Source organism: Neodiprion virginianus, chromosome 5 (assembly GCF_021901495.1).
Source record: "Neodiprion virginianus isolate iyNeoVirg1 chromosome 5, iyNeoVirg1.1, whole genome shotgun sequence".
NCBI lineage: Eukaryota > Metazoa > Arthropoda > Insecta > Hymenoptera > Diprionidae > Neodiprion > Neodiprion virginianus.
In genome coordinates this window covers 564,354-586,924 of record NC_060881.1, presented here as the reverse complement: position 1 = coordinate 586,924, position 22,571 = coordinate 564,354, and the positions used below count along the sequence as shown (strand labels likewise).

General features: G+C 48.6%; 1 protein-coding gene across 15 annotated transcripts in view; it reads right to left on the bottom strand.

Annotated features, from left to right (window-relative positions):
• LOC124305411 (RNA-binding protein Musashi homolog Rbp6) overlaps window positions 1-22,571 on the bottom strand; it is a 402,463-nt gene that overhangs the window by 135,499 nt on the left and 244,393 nt on the right. For all 15 annotated transcript variants that reach the window (XR_006908374.1, XR_006908375.1, XM_046764807.1 and 12 more), the window contains one exon: window positions 737-829. Coding sequence is in view for 13 of the 15 variants with exons in the window: in XM_046764807.1 (XP_046620763.1) it covers window positions 737-829 (93 nt within the window). In the remaining 2 variants the exon portion in view is untranslated. The remainder of the gene's footprint in view (window positions 1-736; window positions 830-22,571) is intronic.

Here is a 22,571-nt window from a genome sequence, read left to right as displayed (position 1 = left end):
TTTGCCAAAAGTATAATGATGTGTGTGTGTGTGTGTAACCTGTATAGGAACGGTAACGATCTGCGGACGAAGGTGGTGAGCAGAGGTGTAAAAATATATTGTCCAATTTCTTTGTACAACTATGAGTTGTAGAAAAAAAAAAAGAAAAAAGAAAAAAAGTTAATCAACTAGCGTCAGCTGCTGTATCTACAAGACATACTACCGTACGTGTACAAGTCTACGTACTGTATTGCGTACATATTATGTTATTGCACTTTGAAAAAAAATTAGCCCCGCGGTCAAGACAAAAATCGCAATAGACACAAATCGCGAGACGGCAAGAGGGCGATATCTAAGATGGAAAAAGACGAACTATAGAATTTGAAATCGACGATTACGCGTCCGCTTCCTCTGCGCTGAGATCAGACTCCGTGAGATCCGGGTTTCCGCCGGATTCGTTCCGATCGTTTAAGGTCAGACTTGCGAATATCGGGACAAACATACAGGGGACGTAGTAGACGGCGGGCGTTTGATCGTAGGGGTTGAGGGCGAGAGGTTGGAAATAGGAGGGGTCGTATTGGGGGGAAAAATCAGCCCCCCCTTCCTCCGCCTCCTCGCAGGTACGAGGAGAAGGCGAAGAAGTCGTCGCTAATTGCGGCAGCGGAGGATGATAAGCGTGAAACGCGAATTCGCGAGGACCCTGAACCTGGTGGTAGAACGGGGCGCAGAGGGCGGAATTAGGCAATTCTTGACTCACCGGGCCGAACTGTTCGAAGTAGTTTTTCACGTCTTCGAGTGTCGTCGGCGCCGATAGCCCGCCCACGAATATCTTCTTTGTCCTAGTCACCATCTGCAACAGATTGGAAAGAAATAGCAGGGTTAGTATCGGTTTGCGAAAAGAAATTTGTAGGTACGGAAGTTATTTTACAACGCGATTATAATCAACCGCAAAGGGGCATTCGAAGATCGTCGTCCGACTTTCGATGCTCGTTTAATTGATAATGACGAATATTCTGATATCCGTGTTAAATCAGCAGCAGCAACAGCAGCCTGACGTATGATTATATACTGCAAAGTGTTACGACGCGACAAGGTTTCGCATCGTCGGAAAGCCGACGGTTCAAAGTTCCGAAATGAAATGTTTCGAAGATTAAAGTTTCGATAGAGTGAAATTCTGAAAATTAAAATATACTCAACGAGTGGGTGTAAAAAATGAAGAAAACCGAAAATCAGAATGACCAAGATTCCGAATGTAAAAATATCGAAAATCAAAAACAATGAAATATCAAAGTGGTGAAATTTCACAGAACTGAAAATCTTTCATGTCTCAGATTTTTAAATTTCATCATTCTCGTACTCTCGGAACTTTGACTTGTCGGGGTTACGCTCTTTCGTCAAAGTTTGATTTCTTTACTTCCAAGTTTCGCCAGCAAAAAATACGGAATTTTGTGCTTCGGAACTTTTAAGATTCGGAATTTCAAACCCGCCCCCCTTCGTCATACCAGCGGGAAAACTGGCGCAAGGATCGGGAAGAAATCAGGATCACGATTCGAGGTGAAAGCCGACGGACGTAATACTCTGCGGCGATAAATACAATTAACGACGTTTCGCCGAGCTCGAAGCGCAAAAAGTGTGCCGGCGCCTTCGACTTCCGGTTCGGAAGACGGTTCTGAGAAATGGGTGCACCGCTGCTGGGAGAGAAATTGATAAGGAAGAGATAAAATATGAACGCTCGAGTCGGTCTGAACGCAGCCACGCGCACAGAAACGGAAAAACCCGTAGACGCGACGTTTTTACCGGCGCGTGATTTTCGGGTCGCCATTTTGGACACGCCAACGCCCGAACGGAGGGAGGAAAAATGCAGCAAAAAATATCTACCGACGGGCTTATCAATTCCGGTTGTACGATGAGAAAAGCAAAACTGTTATACCTCATAATATAGAACAGGAAAGGAACAAAATCGAACCTTTCCTGGGGAATTATCGATCTCTGATTAGGATGGAAGCCTGTTACCCACTTCCGCTTCCTTCTGATTTTTCCGTCGAGCCATCTTTCCTTTCTTATTTATTTTTATTGTCACCGGTTTTTTACCTTCCATCTTGCCGCGATAGTGGAAGGAATTTTTTTCTTATCATCGTCGTTGTTCTTGTTGCTGTCATCGTGGTTGGGTTTCCCTTTTCTCTTATTTCGTATATCTTTCTTTACTTTTCATTTTTTTTTCTTTTTTTTTTTTTTCTCTTTTTTTGTTCTACTTTCCAAAACTTTTTACTGCCACGACGCGCTACGTCGCAGCACGAAATCGTTCGACCATTTCTTGCGAAATACGACGGGCGGAACGATAAAAGAAACGAGGAGAAAGGAAAGAAAGGAAAAGAAATAAATAAGCGTACACAGAAATATGTGATATTGCAAGAATGCGCGACAACATTCAAACTTATTGAACATCTGTAATCCTGTGTGAATTCGTTTCTTTTTTCTTTTTCTTCATTCTATTTTATTTTATTTTTTTCCAGCAATCTGACGAGAAAAAATCAAGTCTCGAAACTTTCGAGAAACTCGACGCTTCTTCAACGCTTGCAGACAATTTTCCCGCTCCCATTTATACTTGTTCCATTTCACTTTGGACGAACCCGCCGTTTTATCATCTTCAGAACGGACCTGGGTTTACACCTATTTGAAATTCCTAGCTCTCTCTAGATTTTCCACCGCTGCGTGCTGCCTGCTTGTAGGTATACGTGATACGTGTAATATATGTTCAAGGGTATTTCTCTCACTCGGCAGACACGTTGCAAACTTTCAGCGTTGCTGCAATCCGGAAAAAGGTATACGGGTAGATATAGGACGTTGCAGCTGGTATGCAAGGCGTAGGGGAGAAAAAGCAGTTCGCCCCTGCCCCCCGAAGGCGAAACACACGACTGATATTTCACCGGCCGCATTTCTCGCATCCCTCAAATTCTGAGTTTTACCCGATTTGTCGGGAAAAAATTTACGCCTCTAATCTACGAAAACATCGGTTTGAGGTTTGTAACGTTGTCGTATCGATTCGTTTTTCGAAAAACTGGTTATCTTGCAACTTTAAAACGACCTGATATTCGGCAAACAGTAACTGAATGATAAAGCATTAACGAACTCGAATTTTTTACACTCTTAAAAGTGATTGTGAATTTACTGCGCATTAACTGTGCAAAAGGGTTGTCAGTTTACGGAATCACGTTGCAAATTTACAAATTTGGTACAGCGACGTAAATTACTACATGCAGTTGACTGAAACCTGTAATGAAAATTTTTGATTTCACTAAAATTTATAGTAAAAACACAAAAACGTAATTTCAATTTACTAACTGGTGTAACAAGTTTATCGTATCTGTAAATTGAATAAACAGTAAACGTATGGTGAATTTCCTTTTCCGTATCCGAATAAAACTTGCAACATAGTGTAGGAAGCTGCTGAACAGTTGTAATTCTTATTTCGAAGCATCGTTACGTCAACGTTATCAATTTTAGGCTCACGTACAGAAAAAGAGGATAATTTTTTAACGCAACTTCTTTATCCCCAGCTTCAATGTTCGTTGGCCCATCCTCTCCTTCATCCCTAATTAATCACCAGGTTGAAACGTATACGAGCGATGGCGGTTAGCGTTACAGATACATCGTACGCCGTTCGAAACTCGGCCTCGCGAGCGGTTCGAGAGCAAAGTAAAATAAAAAGTGATTCCGGACCGAGCGGTATTGCCGAGAAGAGGTAGGTAAACTCGAGCAATTTCGGTGATGGCTGGCTTAGACCTTTTTCACGCGTCCCGCTAGCTGGTAGCTTCGCCGCCGCTCGGCGCTATCTTGAGCCGCCCTTTTCACCCCCGTTTGAAGAGAGCGAGGCGAGGCGAGCAGCAGCTTATATTCTCGGCTCGAGCTAATCAGCGGAGTGTATAAAGTCCGGGTATAAAAATAAAATGACAGGATTTCAAAATTAGATAAATGGCTCGAGACCCCGCCGAGCATTTCCTCCCGCGCGTAGCTGGCTTATTCAGGTCTCGAACTTGTACCGGATTCCCCGATTCGAAAGCTGATACTCTGGGAAAAGGGGATGACAGGGTTGATCTTGAGTAGTCGGTTGTGTACGGTGGGGGTGGCAACAAGTTTAAGGAATAAAAAAGGAGTCGGCAATCGCGCTTCCATCGAGCCGCTCAACTCGCGGGTCTTCCCGTTCACATTTTCTCTCACGTTCGCCTTATCTTTCTTTTGCCCTGGCGCAGTTTCCTCGAAAGACGGAATGGCGCGAAAGGTGCAGGGGTGGCGAGGATAATCCGCGGTCGCGCAATTCAGGTTCGCCCGTTCGATAAGGAGGCCGGGGAAAAATATCGAGGGTGCAAAAACGGGCGAATAACACATCGCACGCACACACACACGCGCGCGCGCGCCCAATATTCGAAACCTGGCCGATATACGCAACAAGTTTAACCCGAAGACGTTACACCCTTTTCTCGCCTTGGCCCCCACCCGTCAACTCGCCCCTGAAAATCACCCCGCACGGCTCGGAGGGACGGGGTGAAGGGGATGGCGGACAATTGGTATGCGAAACGCGCGGTACGCGTTAGCCCAATTCAGTTAGGAGAGTTAGGCGGGCTAAGTGGCGGCCTGGCGTACAGGTACCGGGGTTCAGGGTTGCTTCGAGCCTGGATACAATTCGGATACGCGGAAGCTCATCCGGATCCCGAGCATCCCGCAATCCCCGTTTCTCCGAGCTGACAGCTGAGCCGAACGACTCTCGAGGCTCCGGAGAAGCTTATCAACCCTCGAGGTGCGAGCTCCGAGGGTTGGAAAGAAGGATGCATGCTAGTCGCGAGGCGGCAGCAGATGCTGGAGATCCGGTTGCACTGAAATCGTAACGGTCAGCTTCTCGGTAGGTGTTTGCATGCGTGATTGATCGAGGGGTGAAATTCGGTTTGGAAAGAACCAAGTCGAAGAGTAATAATAATTTCGAGTAGATAATAAGTTGGAATTTCGTGACCCGATGAGAGATGTATACCTAACGATGTTTCGTTGGGGAAGGTCAATGAAGGATATTTTAGTTTTAAATTTCATAGCTTCTACAAATTCGGTGTCTACGCATGTGCTTGACTTCTAAAATATGTTAACGCACGTAGCACACAGTACTACACGATTAAATCGTTGCCTAATTTTGTTGTTCCTTCAATAAATCGCACCTCGGCGACAATTGTGACATGACTAAAAAATGCAGAGAACATATTTGGATTTGCAAAATTCAAACGTATACAAGCTTGAAAAGTGACGGTTCTGAAGTTGAATACCACAAACTGTTTACTTGAAGGAACAAAAGGTAACTTCCATAAGCATGCAAAGCTTTTGCTCGCAGGTATCTGCTTCAATTGGCGAACTGCGATTTTTACGGGGTGTCACCCTTGTCGCCGTGGTGCGAAATACGGTCCGAAGATGGCTGGCTGGGCCCAGCTATGAAATTCAAAACCAAAATGTCCTTCATCGGGCAGCTTCTTCGACGAAACATCATTAAAGTTGGAACAATTTTCCCAAGTTCGGAGTAATTAATCGCGCTGGAATAACTTTTTTCGTTATTCATTGTACCTACATTGAAGTTTGGAATCGGCTCCGGATCGACCGACGCTCTTTATCGCGGCGGCGTGGAGAAACAACAAAGCGGTGGGTATCGAACCGCGGGCTGTCAAAACACCGCATTAATCACTAGCCCGGCCTCGGCGGCGCGTAATTAGCTCAATTACGCGAACAATACCTGCCCGCGATACGAATGCGCCGACCTCGTTGCCGCCAACCGCGCCCCGCAAGCCTCCGAAAGCCAAACCCTCGATGCTCCCGGATTAGGCTTCGCTAACGTCGGACCCTCGCTTCCCGTACACCTACCTACGTGGCGTTTTCGTTACGAGTTTCCGTGATTCCGAAGCACTTTTTGAACTTCTCTAATCCCCCCCCCCCCTCCCCCAAAGACGACTCACATGGGGGGTCCGATCGAACTCTCGTCGACGGCGTCGAGCTTTTCGCCTCGATTCCGGAACTTTACTTTTTCAGTCTCGGAATTACCGAGTGAATTAAACTGCGAGGAATTTGTAGCTTTCGAATTTCATGGATACATCACGCAGGGTGGCCGCAAACTTTTTGAAAAAAATTTAGGTGGGCGGACACCCTGATCACATCATCGATTTTGGTATCTCGATGCTTGGACTGTTTTTGTAAACCAAACCTTAACGTACGTTTGAAATTGCGCTGAATTATTTTGTAATTTTAAATTTAACAGGGGTTAAAATCCGCCTGCGTGAATGCAAGCTGGAGTTGTTTTTACAGAAGAGCATAAATGCAGGCCGATTTTGGAGAAAATGTATCCTGAATGGCACAAGTACAGGCGTATTTACCCTTCGCGATATTCCAACATATAAATAATCCACTATTCGTACAACGCCTAGTCAGAATATGGAGAGAACTGACAGCCTTTCTCAATCGTCCTCTTCAATTATTCGCCTAAATCGTCAAAGTTTTGTAGATTTCCAATCGAACACCCGCTACAGAGTTTATAGTCGTCGACCGGCGGAGGGTGGATTCGGGAAAATACGACACCGCGGATTCGAGGGGGCAAGACCCTTGGAACACGAGCTCTCGCAGAGTCTGACACAGTTCGACGTCACGCGACAGCTTGGCGAAGCGTTACCGTGACCCGGACGATATTATTAATAAAGTCCCTTTAGTTCTCCGAGTATGTAGGAACAAGACGACGCGAAGCCAGCGCGTTCGTATCCATGCGACAGCTCGATCCCTGCACGAAAGGTTCTAGGGCCGCGGACACCCTCTGAATTAATTTTCCTAGGGATAGTTGAAAATCAAATCCGAGTCAAAAATTACAGGAGTCAAAACGAACGGCTGTTAATGCGGGGAAATCAAATCGGTTGAACGCTTTATCAAGTCAGAAATGAGAATCTAGGTTAAACGAAGATTCGTCCAAACCACTGTTATTCGTACCGTTGTAGCTTGATTTGAGATGACGAATAGGGTGAAAAATGGTTGAAAAAATATCTTGGATCTTAAGTCGAACTTGCGATTTGATCGCAGAAGATTGCAAGCTTCGAGGTATCCGAAAACAGCTGAGAATATCTGGCGTTGGCTAGATCACGCACGTTATCTATGATATCGAGCTAATTATTCAGGGAGTCGGAACTGGCTCTGACCGTTACTCGTGGTACAGATCGAGTGACCGGAATTCATCTCGTTGAATATCGTGAATCGCAATCCTCGCGGGATAAGAGAGGTTGTCTCGCAGACTGGATGATCCGGCCGGAGAGAACCGTGTGAGAAAAGGGTCGAAAGGTGGACAAAGGGAGCTGCAGGGTACGTCGTTAACCTTGAATACCGAGGCGTTTGTCGTTCCTCTGTAGAGGCGCGACAATACGCGTCTCGGCGGAAGCAGATTCGGTCATAATGATTCCCAAGGTCTTGGCCCGGAGGGTTCCGTGCTCCGGGTTTCAGGACGACCGGTTTCCCCCCCTTTCAACGGAGAAACTCATTGTCCGGTTGTGAAGTTGCGTCGAAGCCGCTGATCAGGCCGCATACGAACGAGCCCGGGAGCGAGTAAGCAGTCTTCAAGGTTTCGGTTGCGACTAAATTCGGCCCGCAGCTTCCCCTGCAGCGCTACGCCGCACCGGTCTACCGGAAACGCGACCGTGCTCGTTCACACGTGCCGTGAAGGGTCAAGGGTCAGGGCAGGACGACCCGATAACCTGACCCAGTGTGTTTAGGGGTAGTGGGAAAACCCAAGTTTCGAAGGCGATCGCTTATGGGAAATCAGGGGGTAGAGGGCAATTTCTTCTCGACCAACTTCCCGCCGTGCATCGCGTAATTATTAAATTCGGTTCAGCTGAGCCTCGCGGCGGGTACCCAAAATCCGCCCATTACCCCCACTCAATCGGAAGTTCACGTTCCTGGTCCGTAGGCCGCGTTCATCCAGTCCCTTGACTTAAGCTGTTTGAGTTCCGAGTTAGCGGATTACCGCAAACTCTTCCGCCAAACTCCCCCTGCTCAGAGCTGTCGCGAATCTTGCTCATCGAAGCGGATATTTTTCCGCGGTCCACTCGGAGGCGCGATTTCTATTTGCGATCGAGCCTCGAGATCGCCGAGTGCTGCTTTATCGAAGAGTCGATCATCCGGGCTTCCGAGTCGGCCATTAAAACTCCAAAAGCTCCGAACTTCCGGCCCCACGTATCGGATAAATCGTGATCTAATCTGCGGCGATCCCGAAGCGTTATTACACCCAGGGCTTTTCGGTCCACTCTTTCTACTCGAGGGCGCCACGCTGGGGAAAAAATAGGGCGAAAAAGAATAACGGGGAGAGCAAAGAGGTGGCCGAATCGTTCTTGCGTAACGTGTTTCTCCCTGCGTTCCGTCCCCCCTGCCTCAAGGGGTTTGTTTTACGAGTAAGCGATATCCGAGTGTGTGCACAAACTCGGCGCTCCTTTCTCCTCCTTTCCACGCGGTCTCGCGACGATTTTGACCTCTCATTTTTAATCCACGACTCGATAATCGTAGGCGGATATTATTCGCCCGCGAACGTACAGTGCTTAATGACTCGTGGGAAATGGTTTCCTGAAAAAAGTGAAAAACTCGCTTTGCTCCCGTCTTCTCGAGCCGCTCTCTTTGCTTCTCGCCTGACAAATGACACGCTTAGTTTTACGCCTCCCGCGAGAAAATGCGGAACGACGAATCCCGGCCTCCTTTTCTTTCTCCTTTCTCTCTCCGAGGGGAGCTGAAGGATAACGAAAACACGAGGGAAAGACGAACGAACCTGCGGATAAAGTCGGAGAAAGCGAAACTACGAGAGGTGGGGAAATTCGGGGGTAGAAACAACGCGTTGCCCGATTTTATGAAAGGAGACTTTGCTACGGGGATAAAATTTAACGCTATCAATAAAACGAGGTAAGTCCCCGCCGTCCCGATTTCGTGCCCCAATATCACGAGCCCCGGAGACTTGGACTATACTGCAGGCTGTCCGTGTGCCTGACCGAATTAATTTTAAACTTCGCAGCATCGGAATAGAATTTATTTCTGTCTCTACCGTTTGATTTTCCACAACGATTTATTAAATCCTTTCACAATTCGTTCGTTTTTTCTTTTCACTTTCTCTCATAATTAGAGACAATGAAATAATTCCAGAGATTTTATATAAAATAACAACAATTTTCGGAAGAGAACGGATTGTAAAACAGGGGATGAATTTATCGAATAAATTCAAACACAGAATCGCGCGCGTCTCTGTAATCAATAAATATACGGATGATATTGTACATAAACGAGGCAATGAAAAAATGGCGGTTATAAATTTGTAAATTGCACATTGCGCGAGAAGTATGGCGTCGATCACCTGCCCGAAATATATATGTGTATACACATATACAGAGGTATGTATATACGTATATTCACAAAACACGGGTTATTACAGTGGCGATAAAATCTCTGGCTAATGGTTCCCCGCAATCGTTTTCCGATATGGAATTGTTTACAACAATTGAGGCAAGGCAGTTTGAGCCGGTGCAGCAAAGCTGGTCAAGTGCTCGAAAATTGCGTACAACGTACGAATCGAGAGTTGAGTAAATTCGTTCGAGCGTGTTGGCAAAATGCCGGGAATTTGCGTGGGTAAATTTTTTTCCCCGCCCGGGCGTGTGTTTACAGGATAAAATTGAACGCGATCCCGGACGGAATTTCCCTAATCACATCACAGGCGAAAGTTCCTTATACTTGCGCAATTTCAGACGAAGCTCCCCTTGCCCTTTTACGATCCGGCACATAAAACTCGAGGTCGAACTTTCCTCGGTCTGAAAATCATCGGCCGGGAAGCTGGGAATCGCACGGCAACGCCGCTCCCGCGGATCATCCGTAATATCCGCATATAAACAAGTTTCAACAGCGGGAATTTTTCATCGAGGTCAAAGATTAGCGACGATATCGGGAACTCGAGAAATTCTCACGGACGAATACGACGATGCGCTTATTTCCAAAGATATAGGTACAAGCGAATGGAACAATCTGCGGAATAGCGCGGTTATATCGCGAAGCCGCGTCGCGGGCCAAAACTCGCCGCTAATTCGACGTCCCGTAGCTCCCGCGGGATCTCGAGTTATCCCGGATTACCATTTTCAATTACACCACACCCGACGACCTCTGCTGCAGGATGCATCATAAAGGCGGCCGGTTGGCAGACGCGAGCGGATGTAATTGAGCCGGAGTTTCCCGTTCGTTCCTGAATATCCGCGGTCTCCGTTCTCCGCGCTATCCTGCAGGAGACCGCGAGGCGAGCCGCCTCCGGGAATCGGCGCGAAAGCGCAAAAATAACCCGGGAGTGCCTGGAGGGCCGACGAAAGGAGCAAAATTCGGAACTGGGTTAACTATCCCCGCCACCCTTCCGCCCTTCCGCCCTTCCGCCCTTCGATGCGTCTTCCCTTTTGTACGAACTTCGCGGTTTATGCCCGTCTAGCGAGACTCGCTTCTCTGCAATATTTATCCTACCAGGATTCGCGAGCTTTTTTCTGACCCCCTTTATATTTCCTGCCTTCCCCTTGCGCCTCTTGCTCTACTTGCTTCCCTCTTTGTATTCATTCCGCGTTTCTGGACCTGGACTGCCGATTTTTTGTCTTATTACCTCCGTTTATTCCTTGATTTGTATGTTGTTTTTTTTTTTTCTTTGTTTTTTCCTAGATTCTCTTTTCCGAATCACGATCGGGTTTTCCGCGCGTCTCTTCCGTCGCGACGTGCGAAAGTTTTCCTCGACGAATGGGAGCTTTGCGTGGAAAAGAGAAAGTGAAATTTCTTTTTCATCCCCGCGCAAAAAACGGGGTCGTTCAAATTACTCGCAGGCGAAATTGATGCGTTATACGATGCGCACACAGACTCGATCGTGAAATAAAACTCCTGACGGTACGATACGACCGTGCATGTACATTGTACAATATATGTGTATATATCTACACGCACGGAGGCGTAAATCACCCCGTAAACTCGAAAACAAGACTCTGATTAACGAAGGTTCGCACGCATGCACCGCGGGGGTTTTCGCCTCGCAGTGAGAAGAAAAATCCGAATAAAAAATGAGAGAGCTAAAAAAAAAAGAAGAAAAACGATCAGAGCAAATACGCACAAATTTACCGAAACCGCGATCGCGACCCGACCGATTGGCGTAAGCGATTGCGAAACGGACAGGCGATTGGGGTGCAAAAACGGGGAAGTCGCACCGAGGGATCGGAGGGCAACTTGTGACAGGATGACATATCAATTTTCGGGTGTTTTTCTTTCGATCCTATACGCGCATCACGACGAACTGAAGAGTAGTTCCCGCGCGATGGCCAATGACTTATTTCTACTACTTCTCGGCCCCGGAAGAATAAGAATAAAACGAAGAAGAAATACAAGGCTAGAAGCGAGATCCGGCGATCAATCGCCCGAAGGAGCGAGGGTGCAAAAAATAAGGAAGAAAGAGGTGCTGGATCGAGGTTGAAAAGAGACGGTCGCTGAGGGCGGGGGGGGGGGGGGGGGCGGAAAAGTTTGAAAAACGATGAACCGCTAGATATTCAAGCGTACCTTCTCAGAGGTGATGAGAGGCGTGATGTACGTGGTGACTGCCGTTGTGTACACTTTGGGGGTGAGTTGTCGGTAACTTAGTACTTGTCAAGTACTAAGTTGTCCGTATAAATTCCAATTACCACCCTTCGCAGCAGCAGCAGCAATGACAGCTGAGGAGGCTGTATACCGTTACAATGCTTGTCAGCGGACGATGATGTCGATATCGAAATCTCCCTTTCCCTGCAGGTACTTTACGGGGTTGATTCAGATATGTAACAGGCCGCACCACTTCGCGAATACCAATTTTATATATTTATATATATTTGCGTGTATATATATATATATATATATATATATATACATATATGTTATATATACATATATATACGTAGCAGCTGCACCTCGATATATATATATATATATATTAATTTTTTTCACTGCTGGATATTATAACTTTTCTCCTTTGCTTCAGCCTGCGAGCTTGCGATCCAATTGTATAATCGAATAAATCACTTAATTGTCACGAACTCGGCCGTAGATCCAGGTACGAAGTAACTTTTTACAATTTAGTATATTATTATATATAATATATATGACGATTCTCGTTCAACTCACACGACGTTCCCGATTTATAAATATATATACATACTATATATATATATATATATATACAATATGTGATGTGTATGTGCGTGCGTGTGGTCGCGTACGTGTGTATACGTGAGTGTGTGTGTATATATAAATGTATATATATTTATTTACTCGAAAGCTACCGAACGGACGAAAAATAATCTCGGTTTAAATATATATGTACATATATTATACATATAACATATATATATATATATATATATATATATATATATATTACGTTATAATTTTTACTGCGGAACGCGAACTTTATTCCCGTATTATTATTGTTATTGTTGTTGTTGTTGTTGTTGTTGTTATTATTATTATACGCGTGTATCCGTTTGCACAGGCAGCCAGTGTTTACGCCGCGCGTCGTCGTCGTCGTCGTCGTCGTCGTCGGTGGTGCGACGGAGGTGAATCGCGTAGGCAGTCAGGTGGTGCGATCGGCGCGTTGGATCGTCGTTGGCAATGCTACACGTTGTGACGCCGAGAACGGAATGGGGCATCGGTGGAGGCCCGGGCAGTTCGCGGCAGCGACGGTAGGGGGGATATCACCCTCCTGCCCCTCCCCTCCCCCGCCCCGCCCCTACCATGCCGCCCCCCTTTAACGGCGACGCGGGACGCGCAGGCGCCTCGAACGCCGCGAGGGTTGTTCGCGGCGAGGCACTGCCGGGGTGGCCGCCGGGGGCTTCGCGCTTCGAGCTTTCGAGCTTCGAGCTTGCTTCGGGCTTCGCCAACGCCGCCGCCATCGACCGCGAGCTCCGACGAGCTGAGAGCCGAGAGCCGAGAGCCAAGCGCGTGGCTCGGCGCGAATGCCTGACCCTACGGGAATACTTAATGCCAACGAAGCTGCCGCCGCGACGCTGCGGGGGCGGTGCGGTGGGTTGCCTAAGGGCGGCGGTCCGAGGGGTGTCAAACGGGGGAGGCTATCGGACCGGCGTTCGGGTATTTGGCTTTCCGCACACATCCCCGGCGATATCTGCACATCTTCGAACACCGCGGAGGGGGAGAGGAGGAGGCGGGAGACGGCTACTTGTTACGCAAGGCAAGGAAGATCGCAGCTGATGCGGGTTTATCTCTCCGACCTTAGGATACAAATGTCCGTACTCCCCCCCGTTCTTTTACTCTTGTTTCCTCCGACTTCTCCGACTTACGGAGAACCGCGAGAACGATACGAACCCCCGAGGAACGCGGGGCTGATGGAAGATTATAGCGTTTTACCTGAGTAAAACATAAGGGGATCCTCCGAGTAGTCGTCAACGTTCGTGGTCAGACGACGGACACGGGAAACGTGGACTCTTTTCCTGGCCGCCGGCCAAGAACCGTTCGCGCTTGTAAGATCGGAAAGAGAGAAAGAGAGATGGATAAAGAGGCTCAACTGCGGAAAGATTTCATTGAGTCTCAGCGGGTGCTGGCCCCCGGCCAATACTACGGGGCACGCGTACGTCGCGTCTCAAAATCTCGCCGCCGTGTTCGCGGTTTCGAGAGGAGGCGGTGAAAAATCGTTTTATGAATACCGGGGGGCGGTCTCTTCGCGGACGTAATTCCTCTCCTTTTACTTGCCGCACGCGGAAGCTCGGGGCCGAGGAAGCTCTTCTCTTGGAAAACCCCTGCCAAGAGAACCCTGCGAATTTCACGTAGGTATCCAAAAGTATAAACAGCGATCGTGTAACGGGCGAGCGGCAATAACTCCTGGGGGATTTTCGTTGTCACATTCGTTCCTACTAACGTCCCCCGCAATTCGGTGGCTGTACGCGTTGCTGTATCGCGCATCCCCCCCCCCCCCCCCCAAGCCCTGCTCTCTCACCCTGCTATTCTGGTTATAACGCCTCGAGGAGAGACCCGGAGGAGGATTCCCCGCCTTCTAGCCTTGGCGCTTCGTTCGTTTGGCTTGCATCCAGAACCCAACGGCACCGTGTCGGTACCCTGCGGATCGCTGAATGAACCCGCGGCCCGCTGAGTGACGGCGCAACAGACGAAAAATATAATGAAAGACGGCGGTGAGGGGGAAAGATGGAGATGTCGCAAACTGTTCCTCTTTGCACCATTTTAAAGGTGTTTACAACACCTCCCGAGACATTTTTTTAGACGTTTTGAATGATCCGACTCGACTGGCTCTATCAGGTTGAGTTGAAAATGTATGACGTCGAACTGGAAGCTCTTACACGCAGCCGACTTCGGAGGTAAGAAATCTCTCGGATGAAGTTTAACGCACCTTGTTGGAGAAATGGGTGAAATTGGTGAGTAAATATCGGAGGAGGTTGAAAGGAAAGGGGGGGTTGAACGGTGAAGAAAATTCCCTCGGGAAACATCAAGTATAGACAGTCGAGCATTGCAGAGAGCGAACGTGGAGATATATGTGTATTCGCGTGCGCGCGTGTAAACATACATACATACATACCATGTGCGTGTATTGTAGAAGCGGAATTTTGCATCCATCGAACGGTAAACTGGGAGAACTGTTGGTAGGGAATGATAAAATGAAATAAAAATAAATAAAGAAAGCAACGGCGGCACCGAGAAGGAGAGAGAAAAGAGGAGGAGAAGGAGACGAAGAAGAAGAGCGATAAGATGAAGAAGAAGGAGAGAGGGGGAAAAGAAGAAAAAAGTAGGTTACTCGCGTCAGACGTGCGACCCTTTCGCATGGCGGTAGCTGCGTCTCGCAGTCTGTGGGGGAGGATTGGGGCGGGGGGCGGAAAGCTGTTTGTTCGACAAAGTCTAACTTCCCCCATAACGGCGTGTTTTCTGTTTGCGCCGGCAACCCGCGGCCGCACCACCCGACCCGATGGATGGATAGGAATAGTGGCTCGCGTAATGCCGGCTCGGCTACTATACTATTTACTCTCCTGCCCGTTTTATCATACTCCTCTAGGTATATGTGTATCCGTATATACGATTATATACTATATATACGTACATCCTACATATCCAGGATGCCTTCACCGTTTTCTTCCTCTCTCTATTCTTATCAACAAATTTCGACAACGAACGGAAAGAATAATCTGTTGGGATATACAGTAAAACTCTTGACAAGTTTGAAAACAAAAATTCTCACCACAATCCTTGCGATTCTATCTCTGACGATGGAAAATAAGCACCGTCCCTCAATCTGACGCAGAGATACTATATCGTACATCTGAATCGACGAGAAATTTTTCTTCCGTGCTCATGTAAGGTATAATGTGAAAAAAGGCACGATTACAATCTTGAAATTTTCCTTCAAGAGTTTCATATTTTCACCGATTCTTCGGCGTCGAGTTCGAGCCGGCTTCCGCAGGGTTTGGCAGAGCTACAGTTTCTCGCATTTTCAAAAACTCGATCCGCGTCGCGTCGTTTATACGCGTGGGGCAAATCGATAACCGAATGGATTGACGGAGGGATCGGGCAACGGTTGGGCGGATGGACGGACGGATAAATGGATGGGTGGATGGATGGATGGATGGATGGATAGCCGGGTGGAAGTGTTATCTCCAGGACCGAGGGACCCTCGCCTCGCTCTGACGCTAACGGCGGAAGGCCCGCCATCGTCACCGGCGTCGCGACCGAATTTACCGAATCGACCTTGCCATCCGCGTCCATGGGACGTCCCCCGAGTTAACGGGCAATCGATGCCCTCGACGCAGCTTCGTCTACGTGCAGCTACGGCCTCGTCGTCCCGCAGGGGCTGCTAGAAGAGCGCAGTTTTTCATTCGGAGAACAATAATTCCGTATAACAATGAGAAATTACGAAGGGAAATGAATTGGCGAGTCAAATCCGAAAAGCAAAAAATCGCTGGGAAAGAAATTCCACTGCTAAAACGGCAATGACCTGATTTTAAGAGTGCAAGAAATTTTATCAAAAACTCAAACATTTATTGTATATATGACAAATAAGCGAGCTTCAGTTTTGCATTCAAATCACATTTATTGAAAAATAATAATTAATAATAAGCGGCAAATGTAAAAGAATTGATAAACAAAGTTTAAAAGTTGATATTTTTCCTACTTGTTCTATTTTCGTACGGACTTTCCCGTATCAAACCCCAAACGTAATCTCCCATCACGCTCTCGTTAAACTGCCCTTGATAACGTTAATAACAATAAAGTCAATCACATCTCGGTGAAAACGTTTTTCGTTTTCTTCCGAGTATGTACCCATATTAGCTATCAACCAAAAACTTCAAGACTCATTTATCAACGCAACAAAGACAAAAACAAACTTTATAAGTAAAAAATAAAGCTTTTGGTTATTATTCGGTGTATAAAATTGAAATTTATGTATCTCGGTAGAGATTCGAAAAAAAAAAGGAAATTCTTTCGTCGACCTGTGTTATTCGTCACGTCGCGTTTTCGCGACTCACGCGAACACTTGGCACACATTCGTGGATGAATCTCGAGGGGGACGAGCTGGATAACCGTTCTATCCAGGTTAGCGGGGGGCTGAATTTGTTATTATCTTCTCGTCGACGGCTCGGCCCTACCGAATCGAACGGGGGCTGCAAGAAGAACCCCCAAAAACTCCTAGTGTCACGTTGAGTTAACGATTCGCTGAACCCCGCGGGGGATAACGTGATAAAATTGGGGGACAGGATGCGATGTTCTAAATCTTCGGATCGATAAGCGTCCAGCGGGATCACCGGACAATTCCTCGGTCAACCGGATTACGTAGGGGGTTAAAAAATCCCTCGACACCGTAAGCGCAATGCTCGGCGGTACAACGTATCATTATTCTATCGATCCCGCAAACAGGTGGCGCTGGCACGCAACAGGCGCGGATTATCCGCACCTGAATCCGCGGCTCAGGGTTCACCGTAAAATCTTGCAGGTAACTGATTGCAGAAATTTTAGCAAAAGGAACGAACTTCCGAGGCGAAGAATAAAAGAATTGTTATACACAACGCGTCGTTTGCCAGCCCAGCAGTTGGACAACTCACCGGCATCCGTTCTGCGGCCGTTCGAAAACCGCGAGCAAAGAATTGCAGCGGAGAGCGACGATCGGACAACCCTGTTGAAAACATGGCAGTTGACTGTTTGCTTGACCCAGTTTCTTCTCGCGGTTTACCTAGGAACTTCCCCTTAAACTCGGGCGAATTTCAGAGGCTCAATACTTATCTGGCACCCCGACTTCTCGTCCCCCATTTCCGCCCTGTGTCCCGCTCCCCTTTCCGCTCCTTTCCATTCTTCCGGAAGATAACGCGCAGCCGGCTGTCACTTCGTTTCGGAAACTGCAGAGTAGCTGTAGTAGGTAGAGTAGAAAATTTCCGCGCGGAGAAAGAGAAATATCAGAAAGAAAGAAAAAGAACAAAAAGAAACAGCCAGAATGCCCGAACTTCTGGAAAATATCACTCGGACACGTGTTCTTCGACGTTACGTTGACCAGCCGTGATTTGGGGGGCGGGAGGGAGGGAGGAGGAGGGAAAGAGCAAATCGCAGGAGGTCACGCGACTCCGACGCCCTCGCGCAACTTCCTTAATTAATATGATACACGAAAACGAGCTTTGGACGAGGTAGAGTTCCACTCTCGAATTTCTGAAAAAAGAAGGGATAAAAAGAAAGGGCGGGAGGGAGGGGAGGGCGAACCGCAAGTTGGACCGATGAAACGATCCTCTGCAGGATCGAAGAACGCGCGCGACTCGCCGGATAATCCGGGTGAAAAACAACGCGGTCCTTGTGTACGAGGGTGGGGGGGCAAGGACGCAAGGACTCGGGCTTATATAGGCGTCGGGGAGGCGAGCTGGATTCTTGAGTCTCCGCCACCCAGCGGCAGCAACCCCACTCGACGTGATTAATGGTATTAATAAGGCGACTCCCGTCCCTGCAGCGTCGTAAGCTAACGGAGAGTTTTTCGTTCCTTGAATTGATTTGAATTTCCTACAGAGCTAATGGCTCGCAGGCGATATGCGGGGACGATGTGACGACGCGGTGCAACGTTCCATTATATCCTTAGGGATAATCTCGCATCCATGTGCAGGAATGAGGAATTGCGCGAAGCTCGATTTTGCCTGGCGATCCTGCAAGACGCGGGCCTCGAGTTGCGTCGAGTTCACTTTCCTAATCCATTCTAAGACGCGTTACAAAGGACAGGATCATCCTTAGTCCTGACACGATATTACGACGGAAGATACGATTTAGGGAAAATTATATACGAGGTGTGCTCGTTACTTGCAGCCCCGAAATCGTTTGATAAAATTTTAAGGCGAAACCGCCGGAGGCGAAGAAATTTGTTCCGGCTAATCGTGAGACTGTAACAGGGAAAGACATCACAGCCGCGTTTCCCGCTAATCCGATCAGCGAGAGACTTTGTTAATGCGTGTGATTACACAGGCTGCAGACATTTGCGGATGGCGGAAAGCTGGTTCTTCGGGATGTTTCCGGTAGATGAATACGGCGTGATAACTACGCCGGGGATGTGCGGGGAAAGTGAGAAACAGGAAACGGTACGGGAGCTGAGGAGCCTCGGTGAATGGTGGTTGACGTAAGAGGATCACACTTGGATTTATGGTGCCTTATACCTCGTACAGCGAGTCCCGAGGAGCTAAAACGCCCGATACGTGAGGTGTTTGTTAGAAATAAAGGAACGGCCATTTCCGGGATATCAAGCGAGGTGGTCGTCCTCTCGAGATCGCGGTACCGCTCATGTTTCCCCCTCCGTCCCTCACAGACACACTGCAATGTGGCCACCGCCCCGTAAACCTTCGGCTATAACGTCTTACAGCGGACTTACAGAGACCTGAACCAGTCTCTCGGAGCAGAAAAATATACCCCTGAAGGACCAGGTGACACCCGCTAAACCGGTCCAGCCTTACGCCCGACATGGTGCTCGGATCGAGACTCGACTTCCGCCCGCAGACACTCGAGATGATACTTCCGGAGCCAGAGTCGCCTACCGTCGTGCGGAACTCGCGGAGTGCGAACTGCACCGGCTCGATAAGATAGGTACGTATCGCGAGGAGTGAATTTTCGGGAAAACTTTAATTACGAGACGACACGAATTTCCGATACAGTGCAAGAAATCAGTCTGACAATGATTATTAGGATCGGCGGGATATTTCCGTTAAATGATATTATCGCGTACCGACGTTGGAGAAAATTATTCCCGAAGACGTCAGAGCGAGAACCTTAACTCGGGTGACTCGTGACCGAGGCGCCACGGCGAACTTCAGGATTCAAATATAGCAGTAGTCCGACGGAATACGGGTCGACTGACATTTCACAGAGATTTTATCCCGGCCTGTCACCGGGGGTGATATCGTATCCTGGCTCGGCGAGGCTGTCGCCTTTCTCGGGAGCCTTCGATCGACCGTCTCTATATTTTTCCCCGGCACATCGCCTCCTCTCGGCCAGGCTACAGGGTCGATCCTGCACTTTCATACCGTTACGTAATACAGGGTGACGTTTCAGCGGAAGCACCCGGCGCCTTCGAGGCGTTGATAACCGGCTCGAAAGCACGTCCTGGTACGTACAAAATGGAACGTTGGCGGGCTACTTACTCATCTCGGTGTGATAATTATGACATAACCGTAAAGTAGAAAGGAGTAGAAAAACGTCTCTAATTATACGAAACGAGCCGGCGTAGTCGAAGCTTACCTGCAACAGAAAATTGAGAAAGAAAAGATTAGCCCCGTGCATAGAGAGGACCGATCGATGCGGTTACGTGTATACCTCGTTGTATACTACACCTAGCGGACGAGCGTATAGCTGGGAAAATTTATGGGCAGGAAGCGGCTGTGGGTATATAGCCGGTGTATAGAATGAGAAAAGTAAACCGGCCGGTGGCGAGAACTGGACGGTTGATTAAGGCGGTTAAATGGATACTAATGACTCGTCGGTCATGATTCGTACAAGCGGCTGACTCGACGCATCGACCCGACCTCGCTCGACCTGGAACCGGACCCCCAAATATATCCTAACGAGACGGCAGACGCCACGTGAATAAGTACGCAAGCACATTGGATTGATCGACTACAGCACGCTTTGGCGAGCTTTCGCTCGACGGCCTCGCCTCGCATTTAGTTTCCCGCCCCCCCGGGGGGCAGGGGTTGGATTCTCTCTCTCTCTCTCTCTCTCTCTCTCTCTCTCTCTCTTGCTCTCCGGATCTTCCGTCCGGGTACCCGAACGTGCGTTTGATCTCTCTCTTTCCCTCCTTTACCCCTCTCGCCCCTTGCGAGAAAAGCCCGCCGAAAATACCGGAGATAAATTATCCCGAAGAACATCGCCGCCATCGACCGCAACGGCGACGCGGTAGCTGTACATGTACAACTTTTACCCTGAGAGAGAGAGAGAGAGAGAGAAAGAGAGAGAGAGAGAGAGAGAGAGAGAGATTATATTCTGTACATAGACCACCAGCTTCCTTGGTTGCGGAATAGTTTTTTTTCTCTATTTTTTTTTGGTGAAAGCAGGTGGTGGAAATAGAACCGGATAGAGATGCAGGACGGGAAGGGGGATGGAGTTGTGTGTCAGGAAAACAGAAAATGGAAGGAAGAGAGGCAACAATAAGGCGGGAATTTATTCCTCCGATTTCGAACGCGGGACTGCTCTGCTCTCCTCGGGAGAGATAGTGGTAAGCTCTCCTTCCACTACCTCTCTCTCTCTCTTTCTATTTCTCGCTTTTTCCGAGAGCGGAGAGCCGGCCGCGACGCGGAGCCAACGATATTGGATAAATTAGCTACCTAGAGCGAGCCGTGCCTCCAACCACCGATGGCACGGTCTCTGGGGCGCCAAACCTGACTCGCGATGCATTACCGCCCACCCCTGCATCCTCCGCTTCTCAGTCCCGCGACGGAAACTTGGCGAGTCAGGGGGGGGAAGGGGCGAGGGAGAGAAGAGATCAGCGAGGGGGCTAAGGGCGGTGGAAACGCGACGGAAAGGAGACGGCTCGCGGGACCGAGCTCATCAGGGTAATGCAGCCGGAATTATCCTGAAACTAAGCGGGATCACGCCGCTACGGCTAAAGATATCTCGCGGGTAGGTAATGCTTGCGGAGATTTATAAGCTCCTTCGGAATAAGCTGCGGTATGGATCGGGATCGTCATTAATTCATTGTCCGATCGGTGAATCGATTCATCGAGGATAACGGTTTGCACCCCACGTCTGTGACGATGACTGCGGGACTTTTCGAGGCTTGCAGGATGTACTGAGATCGCCAAGAGTACCTTGGACTAACTCGGGTGTGTTCCGATTATAGCTGCATGGGAGCGAAATTGTGGCTGCTGCAGGAACAGGCTGAATCCTTAATCCAGAATCCAGAGTTGAATCCAGTCGTGGTACGAATGGCCGGGACGAGGGTGAACTTTGGCACACGGACTATGTTTAGCGCCAATCTGCGGAGCAGTCGCGGCCCTCTAATCTCGCGCTCCTACGAACGAGGATCCGGAGTTGGCGAGCCCCGCTCATCTTAGTTGGTCAAGTAAATCTCGACTCCCTTTCTCCCCAAGGCAATTCATAACAACAATTAACGAACCAACATTCATCCCGTTTAGCTTCGTTTAGCATCCGCCGACTAACCGACCGGCTGTGCAACGCTCGTTGGAAGGTGGAAACTCGTTAGCGATCCGATGCTGACGATTTTCTCTCCACTCTATCCGTCGAGTACGTGTGTCCGGCACCATTGCTCAACCGGAACGAGGTCCCCGTAACCGTGTCGCATTGAGCAATCTTCGTGAGAATACAATAGATTGAATCGAGTATAGATATGTGTATCGTATACCTTGTACCGAACCGCACGCGTAATTCAAACCCTTTTATGCCTTTGGAATCCTGCGGTACAAAAGAGAGAGAGAGGGAGAGGGGGAGAAGGGGAGAGGGAGAGAGAGAGAGATGGAAGAAGGACGAGGGGCATTTAATACGAGAATAATCCAGGCGGTCCTCCGCAAACAGTTTTATTACGATCCGCACAAACATATTAAACATAATACCGCTTTGCTTAGCTGAGCCGAGGGCTTTTCTCCCTCGCCCTTCTCCTCTCTCTCTCTCTCTCTCTCTCTCTCTATCTCTCTCTCTCTATCTCTCTCTCTTCCGCTCACACTCTCTTCTGGCCACGCGCCCAAAACTACCCTTGCAGCAGGCCGAGCCCCAACCCTTTGCGTCAGCGGACAGACGGGATATCAAAGGCCACTAATATCGTGTACCTACCGACCGAATTCCACCGCACGAAGCTTTCGTTGCATGCGTGTTAGGGCCGGCGTTAATCTGGACGTTATTCGAGTTAAGTAGAGCGGCAGTGGACATGCGGCAGAAGCTGCGAGGAGCCTAATCGGCGCGATCGGATCGGATAACCAAGCGGCGCAGGAAGGAAGGAAAAAGCTGCCCGAGGAGAAGAGCTTCAAGGGTATGGCTCAACGATCAATCCATGAGCCGACGGCCCTGAGAACGTCTTGCGATGTGGGCTGCGAGGCCGT